At 35.8% G+C, this 15,771-nt stretch overlaps 1 protein-coding gene across 1 annotated transcript; it reads right to left on the reverse strand.

Moving 5' to 3' along the window:
* Positions 1 to 556: 556 nt before the first annotated feature.
* LOC18445520 (protein EXORDIUM-like 5) lies at positions 557 to 2,435 on the reverse strand. Its single transcript, XM_006855657.4, has one exon. The coding sequence runs from the start codon at positions 2,356 to 2,358 to the stop codon at positions 1,336 to 1,338; it is 1,023 nt and encodes a 340-aa protein (XP_006855719.1). The 5' UTR covers positions 2,359 to 2,435; the 3' UTR covers positions 557 to 1,335.
* Between the last annotated feature and the right edge of the window lie 13,336 nt (positions 2,436 to 15,771).

Consider the following 15,771-nt stretch of genomic DNA (forward strand, 5'->3'; position numbering starts at 1 on the left):
ATTTGATGCCTAAATATCTTCAAATTCATCATTCAACATCAAGATACATGGACATAAGAAGGAAAAAAAAAAATTGGAATTCAAGTTTTAGAAATAATTCATCTTTTGGACCATCAATTTTCATAGCTTGATCTACACTATTTTTTAAGCTTTAAATTTTATATTTAAAGATGAAAATATATTTTAAAGATATCACAAAAATTTCCAGTATTAAAACCACTATCATCGACACCATTTGAAGATAGGATATACTTTGATCCTTTAGGGCCTCGGCTCTATACAAACCGCACCCTTCCATTCAATATTGTAAGAAGGAATAACGGTTGCCCTGGCAGCAACGCCATTGTTGACTGCAAATTTGTGGATATGGCAAATAATATGAGACTTTCCGGCGAAAAGGGGTGTTTCTCTTTCTTCTTTGGTTATTTCTAATGATGTAAACATCTTCCTTTGTTTGTATTCCCCTTGTGTTTGTATCAATGTGATTGCAATAATAAAACTCTCGAATATTAAGAAAATAATAATAATAAAAAAAGAGAGACCAACCTACCAAATATAGTCTAAAAGCTGAATTTCAATAAGTATTAATCTCAAAATGAGAATAAAAAATTACAAGAGAGGTGATTAGGGGTGACTGAGATGATATAGAGCCTAAAAGGTGAATTTCAATAAGTATTAATCTCAAAATGAGAATAAAAAATTACAAGAGAGGTGATTAGGAGTGACTGAGATGATAAGTGTGATGGACCTATGTACCCAAATCACCTTTTGTGAATATATGTCTTATAACTTGCTTTTTACAATATAATTTTTCTTGTGTGTCTGAATCCCCAAGGCCTAATTTTAACAACCCCATTTCTAACAGCAAGTGTTCTAAGACAGAGAGGCCATGATCTTAGCTCCAAACCTGAAGAATTTGGTGAGAAAAATTCCATCATTTTATGTATCTATGAAATGGAAGTGACCGTTTTTTAAATTAAAATCTATGAGCAAGGTTCAAAATCTAGACAGAGAGACGCCATGGTTTAAAAACCCTAGAGAGAGAATGTGCCATGGCCTAAAAATCTGATAGAAAGATGCTTAAAAGAGAACCAATGATTTACCATCTAAACCTAATTTCAAGCCTAAACTTTAGAGAGGGAGAGAGAGAGAGAGAGAGAGAGGAGGTGAAGGAAGGAGGGCAAGAATGGGAGTCAACGAGGCTTAACCCTAAAATATTAGAGAGGAGATTAACCAAATGATTATCTAAGCCTAATGGACTCTATTCTATAGAGAGAGAGCTCTGTTTTAGAGAGGGGCTCTATTTTAGAGAGAGAGTAAAGAACGAATGTATGGCTAATCAAGAGCATTAGGCCCAGAACAAGCCTTCTTAACAGGGCTCCAAACCCACTGAACCAAGAACTTCCTCCCCCCTCTCCCATTCACATTGTAGTGTCGTCCCCTCCCATCCACCATCACTCGGCCCGTGTACCCCCCTCCGCCGCCAGTCCCGTAAACCCCCTCGCACAAATCCGCGATCTCGGTCGGGGATGTTGGGTCCTCCCCTGCGTACCAGGCATTCACCAGAGGATTGGAGGCGAGCTCGGCGAGCTCGTGTGCGACAACGCTGACCATTCCATCGATGCCCACGGCGCCGTTGGGCGGGTGCATGGGCCCTGAGGAACGGCCCATGTACGAGGGGATCGCGAACGGGTAGGCGCATACCTCTGGACACTGCACCGTGGAGCTGCCAATCCAGGCGTAAGGGAGGGTGTAGCCGACGATTGAGGGGAATGTGAAGTAGTGGAACCCGCAGACTGCCCGGCAGAAGTCCTGCATTCGCACATCCTCCGCCGTCAAGACGAGGTAAATCCCATTCTTCGGGTCCACCGGCAGCGCACCTTTGCTCGCCTTTACAGCCTCCCGTATAATTCTCTGCACCGACAGCCTCGTCAATGACTTCCCTTGCGAGTACCCGACGTCAAAGTGCTCGCTCGCAACATTCACGTTCCCAGACACATTCGCGCCCGTCTGATCAGTGTAAAGTCTCACCGTTCTCCACCAATCCGACACCGAAGGGGAGGAAACAGCACCGCCCGTCGAAGGAGATAGAGAGAGAAGGAAATCTTTGATGACTGAGCGGTGGCGAAGCGGCCAAGCACCATACCAGATGGTGTAAATGTTTATTTGAGATGACAGTACAGGACCCATGTGGTATTTCAAGTCTACAAACTCGGACGAGCCTTCATATCGTTTTGATTCTGTGAATGCGGCGGCGTCTCCTGTGGTGGTGGTGCTGTTTGGCCATGGGCGCCAGGCTTCTGATGGGACAGAAAGGAGGAGGACGAGTGATGATAGGAGGAGGTGGATTCTGGCCATGGTTTTAGGCCTGAAAATAGACACTCCGGTGATGATTCCGTCGCGATTTCGCCGGGACTGGGGATTGAGCCAGTTACCGGAAAATGGGATTCCGCCGAGTGGGTATGGCTGTGCTGTGATGGGAGGCGGTGGTTTATAAAGAAGAGAAGCGCGCCGATACTGTGTAAAGAGAGGGAACGTACGTGGAGTGAGTTTTCTCTTGACCTTGGTTTTGTTGGAAATATCTAAAGTGGGGTGGTGCTTTTGCCTGGTTGGTTTGAGAAATGACGAAAATGCCCCGAGTTACGGTGTGGTGTCATTTCTCCGGATTTATGTTCTTTTCCGCGCTCTATTTGTTGTGTTTTGCTCTTTTAGCTTTTGTTGTTGTGTTATTATTATTTTTTGAAAGAAGGTTAGCATGAAGCTTAGGTCCTATCAAGGGTTAGAAAACTAAAACGATATAGACTATCCAATTCTTAGATGTTGAGATTCAAGTATTAGAAAAATCAAATTCTATTTTTTTTTAGAATAATCATTTAGTAATGTTGAAGTGTTTCGTAAAATTTTAGATTGAAATTTATTTATTGAAAAACTCAAATTCTAATTTTTTTTAGAATAATCTTTCAGTAATCCTAAAGTGCTCAGTAAAATTTTAGATTGAAAAAATCCTCTCTGACCGAGAGAGTGGAAGTAATCTACATGATAAAGCATGTATTTGTGCTCCTAATATTTACCCAAACTGAATGCTCCTCCAAATCATTAGAATTATCTATTTATGTCTATGTTAAATGTAATCACTGCACACTACCATGCTGGTTAGGAAAATCCTAAATAAATAATCTTGTTTTGTTTCTCAATTTGTCATTTTGCTTGCACTATTTTGAATCGGTGGATTCCATGATATGCTAGTAGTCTCTATCAACTATCTACTCGGAGACAGCAGTTAATCCTCATGAGAGGGACGGGCATCTTAGTACTTCCACTTTCTTGGGTGTGTACAGTTGTAAATACCTGTTTGGCATTTACTTTTTTGGAAAGGGTAACTCAAGAGATAGTGTCCGGCTGTAAATTGCCTGTGGACAGCTGCTAGATGGGAAGCGCGTGGGTCAGGCTGCCGCCTACTGCTTTGATTGCCTGATGTACCACCCTTAAATATCTCGAAATATCGTTTCTATCCTCATCCTTAATCACTTACGTATTACCTCTAGAGCTCTCAATATCTTTTTGGTACATAACTCAAACGCCCCCCCTCTTCGGCTCCTCCCTGCCCTAATATATTTCAGGGGTGGTGATGGGCTGAGCCCATTCAACATCCTTTATAACACTAGGACCTTGGCCATAAAATGTAGCTCGAGGGCTGGGCTAGGGTGACTAATTACGGCTGAGGTTAGGATCGAGTCTGGCTTGGGTTAGGGCTGACCTGTTTTGGCCCAACTTGACCCTGATAGGCCTAGGGTTAGACATCGACTAATACCTCTTTGACCTAGTTATGATCGAGCTAGGCATAGTCCGGCCTTATGGGGACAAGGGTAGGACCATTGCCTCTTTGACCTAGTTATGATCGAGCTAGGCATAAGCCGATCCTACAGGAGCAAGGGTAGGCCCAACCTGTTGCTGGCCTTACTATTTTTTAGACATATAAATAGGACCTAAATTGTCTCCCATCCGCTTGAAGCAGTGTTTTAAAACCAAGTGATTTTTTTATTTAGATCATTAATCTGGATTGAGGCATGATTTTTTATTTGGATCATCAATCTGAATTGATTTGGATCACCAATCTGGATTGAGGATCGATCGACTTAAACGTGGTTATGAAATGGTATCCGTCCTACCCCAATTCCCTTAAAACCGCCATTTCATATATATTTTTATTATCTAAGCTTATCTACTATATTTCTTAGTGCCACTCCCCCTCCTCAAAAAAAAAGACCTTTATACCTGCGTCCTAATACTTCTAAAGATGGCTCATAGGAAATTTTTGCAAATGAACACGAGGACAAGGATATACACAATATATTTCTCTTAACAAAAAAACATTTTTATAGATCATCAATTTGGACTGGATTGTTGATCTAACAATCCGATATGGACATATGGGTTGAGCGATCTAACCCAACAATCTGAGTTTTGAAACACTCATTTCAAGAATTATCGATCCAAAATCAGTTGTTTGGGTTAGCATCGGTAGATGACCAACTAGTTTTCGTGCAAAATTGTTAATTGAGTCAGTTCATTTTGTTATTGATCTCTGCAATTTTGTTAGGACGATTGGCAGTCTGTGTTTGTGCAGCTCTCACATGATCTAATTTTTTTAGTTTAATTTAATTCTTTATAGTTTTTAACATTGAAGAATTGGTTGATCCGGATCTGTACAGTAGGGGAGTGATTGGCGCATGTGGGGCCTTATTTCAGAAATAATGAGCAAGATGGGGGGCATTTCAACATTCATTCCCCTCTTCGAGGTCCGCTCGGTTTTGGCGAATTTATATTTCAGAACCACCTGGCCACATTTACGGGGGAAAAGTTCGAAATTCACTAAAGAACAAATACCCGCCGTGCAAAATATAGTCCCGTGGGACCGCAGTGTACCTCTGCTCACTCGCTTAGAAAGCCTACTAGGAAGAATTTCTTTCAACATAAAACTTTGGGAACTATCTAATAATTAATAGATAATTATTATAAAAAAACTAAATCTAAAACTTGAGTTTTTAACCATTAGATCTCACCCCTTAAAAATTGGACGAGTCTATATTCCATGTTGACACATTTTTTTCTCCTAGTACATAGAGTGAAATTAGAAATTTTTTACCCAAAAGATATTCAACTCCTTGGGATTATTCATTTTCTCCCTTTAACACATAGATTAACCTCAATAATAGAATTCCTTAATTGCACCCTTTAAGCACTTAAGAAAATAATTTTTCAAGATTGAATAGAAATCATCTAATTTTTAAAGGGTGAAACCTAAATATTTAAAAACTCAAATTTCAAATTTTTTTTAAAGAATAATCAGCTAGTGATTATAAGGTGGTTTACCAAAATTTGAAAAGTTGAAAAATTCCTTCCAAGTACGTCAACTGACTGACCAAGGGAGTAGAAATATAACAATATACGCGCTTTTTTATATATTTTTCTTTTGCTAAAGTTAATGTATAGATTGAAATGCTAACGTGTGGATCGAAGATATTACACGCCCCAGAATTGACCTCAGAAAGTAAATGGACAGTGTACTCCCATGGGGGTACAACATCTAATTTGGAAATACATTGAAAATGAAATGCCTTGTGCGTGAAATATCGCACGTGACACTTTCCAGATGTTCATTCTTCCGCACAAGCCTCTTAATCATAAACACGCTATGGAATGGACGGTTCAGATTGGATCCCGTGCCCACATTTTCAAGCCGTCCGTCGTTTAACCATCTAGAAGGGCTCGGGTTGCCCTATGTTGTCTTTAATGACGATTGTATCCCCAACTTTTGGTTGAAAAAGACAAGAATAGCCATACTCAAAGTGGTGGTCCCATAAAGACATAAACCCATGATTCCAATGATGCATCAGCTTTTTAGCTGTTTTCCAAAAGGCAGGGATCAAACTGTCTATCAGAAAAAGGAAAGGGGCAATTTCAACCCATCAACCTTTTCTAACGGGGATAAATGACGCCTAGTAAATGACCAAAATACCCATGCCGTTTCCCATCATTTCGCGCCCATCAATATTGACTATGTGGGTAAGGTTTAAAAGATAAAGGAAAGTAGTTTTCATCCTTCACAATTATGTAGGGTATTTTGGTAATTTTATGTCACATGATAAAAAATAAGATAATATATTGAAAAAAGTTTATATATAGTTGCGACCTTTAAAATGTAGAATTATAAATATATCTCAAAAATCCATAAGAAAATATTGTTTTGATGTTGAAAAACTCCTTAATTAATCTTCTCAACATCAAGATATATAAATATGAAAATAAAAAATATTTTGAGTCTAAAAAATAATGCATCTTCCAACATATTATCTAGACCTTGCATTTTCAAGATTCTTATATATTTATAGATCTATTTGATTTTAACCATTTTTTTAGTTTGAAATTTTATGATTAGCTTAAAAAATAGAATTTCAAATAATCCTAAGAAATTTTTACACCAAACTTGCATGACAAAATTTAAGGGTACGCCCTAATTGGATTGTTTAAGGTTGCCACCTTATAGAAACCACATCCTATATATAATGATACTATTTAACTTTAGTACAAGAAAGTTACAATTACTTAAAAACATAAGATGTAAAATATGATAGCTTGAGACAAAGTTCGATAATTTTTTAAATTTTTTTTGAGTTTGATCAATCGAATAAATGCAACCACCCGGTACCAAAAATAAATACTCATACTTTTTCATAAAAAAATAGCTTTATGATGACATGGAGAACATCTTACATAGCGTGGACATCCAATTATTTTTTGAACATACGGTTGTGCCAAAATATTTATTTGTTGCTGAAGTGTGGCTTGCATAAGACTTTTGATGTAGAACTACGGATGCCCCTCAAAAATCCATCGAAAAAGGTAGTTTTAATACTGAAAAACCCTTTGATTGATCATCTTGACATCGAGATGTATGACTATGAAAAATAAAAAAGATTTTAAGTCTCATAAATAGTACATTTTACAACATATTATCTATACCGTCTATTTTCTAGATTTTCATATGTTTATAGATCTACTTGATTTTAACCATTTTTGTAATTTAAAATTTTATGATTAGATATAAAAATATATTTTGAAATAATCGTAAAAATATTTTACATCAAAATTATATACCATGATAAAATTTGAAGGTGCACCTTGCCTCTAGACCTACGGATGCATCCGTATGCAAATTGCACCCTCTATATATATATATATACCTTTAATGTCTACACTTTATCAGAAAATGCAATTTTCTATAGAAAATGCAATTTTCTATAGAAAATGCAATTTTCTATAGAAAATTTTGGGATAGCCTAAAAATCTATTTTCACATCTACGTATGAAATTTTAAAAATAAAAAACCGTTCAGTTCAACCAGATCTATAAATATTAAAAAAATATAAAAAATAGACGATCCAGATATTATGTTACAAAATGAACTATTTTTTAAACAACTTCTTTTTTCTCTAGATCTATATATCTGGAGGTTGAAATGATCTATTAGATGATTTTCAATATCACAACAACCTTTTTTTCTTTTTCTTTTTTTTATGATTTATATGGTGCACCAAACTTCTACAGTATAAGGTTTAACGATTTAAATTTTTTCATTTATTAATCCATGTATCCTTATTTTTGTTATCTTTACTTGCCTTGCATTTTGCATAAGAAAAGCAAAGTTTAGGATGTTCCAGAACAAGATAGCATGTTGTCCTTTTAATTTCCACTTTGAAAAATAGCGCCTGCGCATTGTGCCATTAGAGAAGGTCTATATAAGGCATTGATTTTATTTATTATTATTCTTTTATTATTCATTTATTTTTGTGTGTGAGTCCGTGGGAGAGGGCCCTACCTTTGGCATCGACTTTATTGTGTAATAGCAAAGCATATTCTTTAAAATTTCATCGGAAACAGGTTGTTTAGATGTTGGAAAATTCTATAATCTAGATTGTAGATTGTAGATTGTAGATATGAAAATAATGATTGTTAGGTCTTAAAAATAATATATTTGGTAATATATTATTTAGATTCAAGCAATGTTTTAAAAAACAGATCAGTACCCGGATCATGCATCTCAAAAATTCATCCGGATCGGTGAATCGACCTTTCGGATCAAGGATCGGTCAGATTCGGCCTTAAAAAAAATCCAAAAAAATTATTAAAAATCATTATAAATGTTGCTCTTTAGGAATCTAATAAGAAATTGGGGTACTATATTAAGAATTTTCATTTTTTTCATCAATATACGAATATTGAGATGTTTTTTTCCCTGTATGAGTAAATTTACAATTTGTCTTATAATATCATCTTTTTTTAAAAAAAAAATATTTACAGCTATAATAAAATAATACATTATATAATTTATAATGTAAATAAATAAATAAATAAAATACAATATTTGGTTATCAATGTCTAATTATTAATAATAAACAAGGGTGTCACCCTTACAAATAAATAAATCTACAAAAGTATAGAATTTAGAAACATAAATTTGTAATTATATTATAATAAAATTAGAAAAATATATAACTATCATACTTGCAATGTGGGATAATTGGCAGAGCAACTTTAAAATAGATTTTAAAGTGGTTTGGGCTAGTGTTAATTTTTTTATTTTAAAATGTCACATAAACTAGTAATTTTTTTAATGGCCAATAAACTAATATTAATATTATTTTTTGTTGTTATAATATCCTATGAATTAGTACTACTTCTTTTTTTTTAATCTCTATTAACCTATAACTTAATGCCTAATATCTAATAAAAGGGTTTTTGTTTATAGCAAAAAGCTTAATTTAATTTTAACAATAGACGTTAGTACAATGAGTGAATAGGCAAAAAACATTTGCCCCCTATCGAAACGATGAAGGAGCACTTCACTGTATAAAACACATGGCACAAGTCACCGTATAAAACGCATAGCACAAGGGCATGATGCAAAGCTACGTGTGATATGTGTGGCAGGGCCACCTGGCGTCAAAGATGGTTAACATGCAAGAAAATGTCAGCGTTGTAAGTTTTGTTCACAGTGAAACAATGTCAAGGTGTGCAAAAGAAAAATCCGGATAAAAAACTATACTATTTTCAAAACTTGCAATCTATTTTTTTATCATGTCCACGCATCTTGATGTCGAGATGATCAATTTGAGGATATTTGGGCATCAAAACAACATCTTATAGTATAAATTTTGAGGTAGGCTCTAATTTCATTGTTTAGAGCCTTGGCTCTATATAAACTTTTCCCTTTTTTGTGTGCGGTTTGTATAGAGCTTAGGTTCGAAACAATCAAATTAGAACCCACCTTCAAATAGTATCTAGAAATGTGGTTTCAATATTGGAAATATTTGTAATAACCTTAAAATGTATTTTCATCTTTATTTATAAAGTTTAAAGCTTAAAAAACACTATAGATCAATAGATCTATGAAAACTTGAAAATTTTGAAAATTGACGGTAAAAAAATGCATTACAAAATACACTATTTCCAAATCTTGAAATCCATTTTTTTTTCAAGTTCATACATCATGATGTTGAGACGATCAATTTGAAGATATTTGAGCATCAAAACATCTACTAGTAAAAATTTGAAGTAGGCTCTAATTTCATTGTTTAGAGCTTCGGCTCTATATAAGCTTTTCCCTTTAAATAGAAGTTAAAGACATTCCAAAACAAGGCGGCACATTTTATTTATGTGGCCCACTTTGAAATATGAGATGTTGTACTATACTTCATAGGAAATGTATACCGCAAGGCTATTTACTTTTGATACAAAGAGGTCGGACTGTTATTGACTAGATGTGAAATCGGATGGTTGGAGATCAGATATCTGTTATTCATTGGGCACAAGGTCTAGTGTAAAATTTATTTGTGACATACCTCAACCCATCATATTTTACATCCAATGGTCGAGAGTGATTGTGATTGATTGTACCAGACGTAAATGGTCTTGTAGTATACAATCATTATATGCGATATATTTATTTTGTCTGGCCTTCTTAATCTCAACAATACTCTTATATATTATTCTCTTGCTTCTTTCTAGGTGAAGTTATTTAGATTACTTGCGAATTTAAAAGCAATTCATTGTTCTTAAATTATTACCGACTATTTACAAGAAGAAAGTTAGGATTCATATCAATTTGTGACATAGATTTCGGAGATTTTATATTATAATACAATATTACAAAGTGGTCACATTTATCTTTAGCAATCAAATATGAAATCTATAAAATAACATGCCATGTTACATCATAAATTCATAATGAATTTTACTTAGGACTTTGAGGTAGGTCAAATGACACTCCCCCCAGCCATTCTATTTCACATTTATTGTCATCCAGTTATGCTAAAGAGCGTCATAAATATGGAAAGAAAATTACTTAGGACTTTTAGCAAGGGCAATAGCATCCATCCGGCCATTCAATTTCACATTTATTGTCACGCTAATGACAAACTGTCTTATTATATATATTTCCATGTTTTATTTCATAAATGGGCAATGAATATGCACATGAGGCCTACATTTAATACGAATTTACTAAGAATGAAATTCATGCTACAAGATACCTTCTTCTTTTGAACTTTTCAACTTCGAGTTTCACCGGATTTGGAAAAAAGGGTGGGTCGTGGTGGTAGTACCTCACACCCTAGTCACCACGCACCCACTAATATTTTAAATAAGGTGCCGCCTTTATAAGGTTGCAACTTTAAACAATCCAATTAAGACGTAATAAATTTTATTTAAAATTATTTTAAAATATATTTCCATATCTAATTAAAAAATTTTAAATTTCAAAAATAGTTAAAATCAAGTAGATCTATAGACATGAAAATATTGAAATAGACGGTCTAGATAATATGTTGTAAGATGTACTATTTATGGGACTCAATAACTTTTTTTTTTCATATTCATACATATTGACATCGAGATGATAAATTAGAGGGTTTTTTAACATTAAAACAACTTTTTCAATAAATTTTTGAAGTGCATACGTAATTCTACATTTTAAAGTTGTAACTTTATTTAAACTTTTTCCTTTAAAAAAAAAATAAATCCTATTTTTTTTTTTTTGAATTACCCAAAAAAACAAAAAGTTCACCTCCTGCAATAAAATATTACATCATCCCCATATCCCACTCTCTCTCTCTCTTGCTCATGACTAGACAAACTAGTAACTGTACGCTGGTTGTTTCAGGACGTGAAGTCTCTTTCAGGAGTCGAAAATCTGCAAAGAGAATTGACAAGTTGAGATTCCAAACTAATCAATAATAGAACCCCAATAATAGTGTTTGTCACTTGAGGGAGCCAAAACGGTCCTGAACAAGGGGAATCCTAATAAATGATCAATGTTCAATAATCGAAAAATTAAGATTTAAATTTTTTATAAACTCTAACTTTGAAGGCTAAGAAAACTAGATGGGTATAGTGGGTAGCATTTTTGCTTTGAAAATTAAAACGGTTACGGTAAAATTCAGGGGTTGTTTGGGTATCCGAAAATACATTACTATTTAGGTAGTATTTAGATGCAACTTGGTTGCGGCTGTGTTTAGAAGAAATTAGGGAAATAAATTATCACTATTTTGGCTAAAAAATACTGTCTTAATTTTATGGACAGTAAGGTGGTTTTTTTGACATATTAAAAGTTTATTCCTTCTCTTTGTGGCTATAAATTCTCAAATTTACATGCACTCATCATTAAATTTTTCTCTTTTCCAACCAATTTCTCTCTATAAAATCTGCAGGACCATAAACTCTGAATTTTACAGGAGGAAGAGAGGCTCCTTTATTAAATGACAAACATCCTTTTGTGGGGCGCCAGTTCCATCAATTTTTTCGAAGGTGGGGAGTTGATACCTCGTGGATATTAAGATGGGTATGGTTTGTGGTAAGGTTCCAGAGGTCGAGATCCATGGACTTATAACTTTTTCAGTCCGCCCATAATCATGGATTGGATATTATCTAAGGTTATATTGCGAGTGAATCCAAAATAAGGGTAAGGGTAGTGGGCTGCAGGATGCATTGTTACAGTTAAGCTACAGTAATAGCTAGAGATGTTGTCGTTCAAAAATACACAACAATTTACTGTTATTTACAGGAGCCCAAAATCCCCTAGGGTGGCAGTTTAGTTGTCTGTAAGAAGAGGAAAAACCATTTGGGTGATATAGAACTCTGAAAAAAATGCGTTAAGGACTTGTTTAGCTACGACTAAAGCCACAAAACCCTAGTTCAGCTACAATCACAACTGGGCAGCACATTTTCAACTACTACTAGAGCAACCAAGCGGACTGCTTGAGAAACCAAGACCTAGAGTTCTTGCTCTTGCAGAGAAAACAAAGCCATATGGAAGAGATATTAAACCATACCGAGCTAAACTTGTAAATTCAACTAAGTACAAGACAATATTGAGTGTTATATATGCACAAGATAGTACGTAGCGCCTAGCTAAACCTGTAAATACAATTAAGTACATAGCGTTATTGAATGTTCTCGATCAAAAAAAAAAAAAAAAAAAAAAGAGTACAAAGTTTTGTTGGCGAATCCACCTTATGATTTATCATATTAACCTATTATTAATAAACAAAGGCATAGTTTTACCTACAAACCCTCAAAGGAACTGCAGAAAGCAAAAGAAAAGGGAAACAAGAAGAGAGTAAAAAAGTGACTAACTAAATGAAATGCATTAGCCTCAATTGAATGCAATATGCAGGCAAACTCAAAATGTTCATAATTAAATAACAGATTCTCCTAAATTAAAATTTAGAAATATATATAAACATGTATTACCACATCAAATTCGTTATGGCGGATAAGGGCTTGACGTCTTTTCAATCTATATTTAGCACTTTTTCTATCTCCCATGTGCATCCAACATATTCTTGTTTTTTAAAGTCATATTTTCTAATCCTTAGGGGTGAAGGTCCTGGGTGGGGTCGCAGGCCCTACAGGAGCCCCCCCCGGAAAGGAGGGGGGCGCCAGTCTGGGGCGCAGGCCCCGTGGGAGCCTCCCAAGAGCAGCTAGGTAGTCGCCATTTGGCGATCCGCATTTTGGAACAATGCACCCACCCTTTCACTTTTATTATCTTTTATTGATTTATGATGACCCACTTCATCTACCACCCTTTCACTTTTATTTTCAACCATGTTATCCCAATTGCATTTCCATTCCCACTTTTATTTTAACCATGTTATCCCAATTGCATTTCCATTCCCGACACTTTTTCTCATTTTGTTCCTATTCTTCATCTTCTTTAGGGTTGACTTATCGGCTGGTTCACGTTGGTTGTCATAAGATTCATGTAGAATTCAGGGTTGACGTCTTCATTTTTTCATACATATTGTAAGAAGATTGTCATTAACGAATCCCGTTGAAACCAATTCATGAGAAACAAATGTTCCATAAGAGCAATAAGGACAATGCGGACAAGGCAGTAATTGAAGTCTTTATACATATTGTAAGAAGAGTGTCAGTAACGAATCCTGTTGAAACCAATGCAATGCATGACAATCAAATGTTCCATAAGAGCAAGAAGGACAATGTGGACAAGGCAGTAATGGAGGAGGATGGGAAGGGGATTCAACATGGAACGATGAAATTAATGGAGGAGGAAGGGAAGGGGAAGGGGTTCTATACGAAATCGAGGAAGTCAGCATTAGATCATGGGCTGAGAGAAAGCTGGTATGGAGTCTTAGCTCTTAGAGGTTGGTCGTTGTCGTTAGAGGTCGTCAGGTGTGTGTTCTCGAGGAGCTGAGAGAAGGGAAGAAGAAGTTGGCAAGGAGATGAGAGAAAGGAAGAAGAAGTTAGTAGCCCCCAACAGTCAGAGAAGTTAGCAGCCGCAATGTGTTATTGGGGAAGAAGTTAGCAACCCGCAACGCAACTGTGTATTATCAAGTAAGAAGAAGATGGCAGTTCGCAACAGTGTGTTAGGAAGAAGAAGTTGGCAGCTCCCAGCCATGTGTTATCGACGAAGAAGAAGTTGGCAGCTCCCAGCAGTGTGTTGTCGACGAGGGTTTTAAGAAAACACGTTTTAGGGGGCGGGTTTTCAGTTCGATTAAGACTTTTTTTTTAGGGCGTGAGAAATGTGTTTTTTTTTTTTTTTTTGACAAATGTTCGAAGCTTTATTAAATAACTTAAACAAAAGAAATTACATCAGAAACAGAGTAAGCAAAGAAGTGCCTCCTTTAGCGAGGGAGTCTGTTGTATAGTTGGCTTCAAGATAAACATGCGTGAAGGAAACATCGAAGGGGCCAGCTAAATCCATGATTTCCAACCAAAGAGACCGAACTAATCATGGGGTACACGATTCTTATTACACCAATTAATAACATTTAGAGAGTCACCTTCGCAAATACAACAATGAGCTAGATTTTTTGAGATAATGAGCTTCAGACCTCTGTAATAAATAAGCAAGCTCCACATGATTAGCCGTAACAACCCCAATAGGAACCGCGTAAGAAAAATGGACTTACCAAGCTCATTGCGTAGAATACCTCCTATGCCAACCAAATCTGGATTACCGAGAGAGCTACCATCAAATTTTAGTTTGAAACGGCATGTCTCTGGTGGAGACCAAAAGCAACGCGGGCGCATCTTCACTTTACTCATAAGAAACAAACTCCTCTAAGCTTGACAATGCTGGCAATCTTTCACTCAAGAAGTGTTGTTTTTTCATACAAATGTGGGAAAGAGAGCTCAAGGGGAACCTCACCGAGCTATTTTTTATGCCAAAAAGAGATAGAACTTCCTCAACCCACCACCCAACGAAAGTGACTGGCATCCATAGGTCGACATCTAACGATAGGTTTTCAAAGAACGACCCCCACCCAACCATAGATCATGCGTATCCATGCCATACTTTGAAGATAAAGTTTTGAACTCGAGATGGTCCTGACAATAGAAACTTCGCCACATCATTTTTTTAATTTTTCTAATGATAGAAGTTGGCATAAGGAGGAGAGACATAAGATAAATGGGCAGATTTGCAAGGCAAGCACGTAAAAGAGTAACCCTACCATCCAAAAAAAGGTATTTAGGCAGCCACAAATCCAATTTCACTTGAACCCTCTGAATCACCTTGTGCTAAACTGAAGAGGATGGCCTAGAGTTAGAGATAGGAATTCCCAAGTAGTTGAAGGGAAATGATCCCACCACCGGATGAATGGCCTCTCGTATTTACTTTGTTTACCCTCTCGTCTCTCTATCTTCAAACTCCTATTTATTTTGTTTTCCCTCTTTGTCTCTCTAAGTTCACCCTAAGCCCCCCCAAAACAATAAACCCAAGCCAACCTCTGCTCGCTTCTCCTCCCCTTCTTCATCCTCTTTGATCTCCAAAAAAAAAAAGAGCAGTGTGATTTGAAAGTTTTGGAGCACATCAAGTATGAATATCTAGCTTGATCATGTATTTCTATAATTTTGCAAAGTTATATTGTCATTTTTCTTGCCCTTTTGTCTAGTTCACCTCTTTCATCTGTAAAATTTCGGTCAATCTCTCTCTCTATTGAAGTCTATGGATCTAAGTTCCATGATTGTGTCGCAATATGAAAAATATTCATTCATATATCAATTGTTTTTTTTAACATCTTTGTGATCTAGTTTTTATTCCTATTTGTGATATACAATTAAGTTTCTCATGCTTTGGATTATGAGGAAGTCACATTGTGCTATGTATAGTTGTTCTTGTCTATTCACCAATTTTATTTGCAAATCTAGGTTAATAGAAAAATCACCTTTTTGTGTGTGTGTGGTGGA

This window comes from Amborella trichopoda, chromosome 9 (genome assembly GCF_054954075.1).
Source record: "Amborella trichopoda isolate Santa Cruz 75 chromosome 9, AtrichopodaSantaCruz75HAP2 v2.0, whole genome shotgun sequence".
NCBI lineage: Eukaryota > Viridiplantae > Streptophyta > Magnoliopsida > Amborellales > Amborellaceae > Amborella > Amborella trichopoda.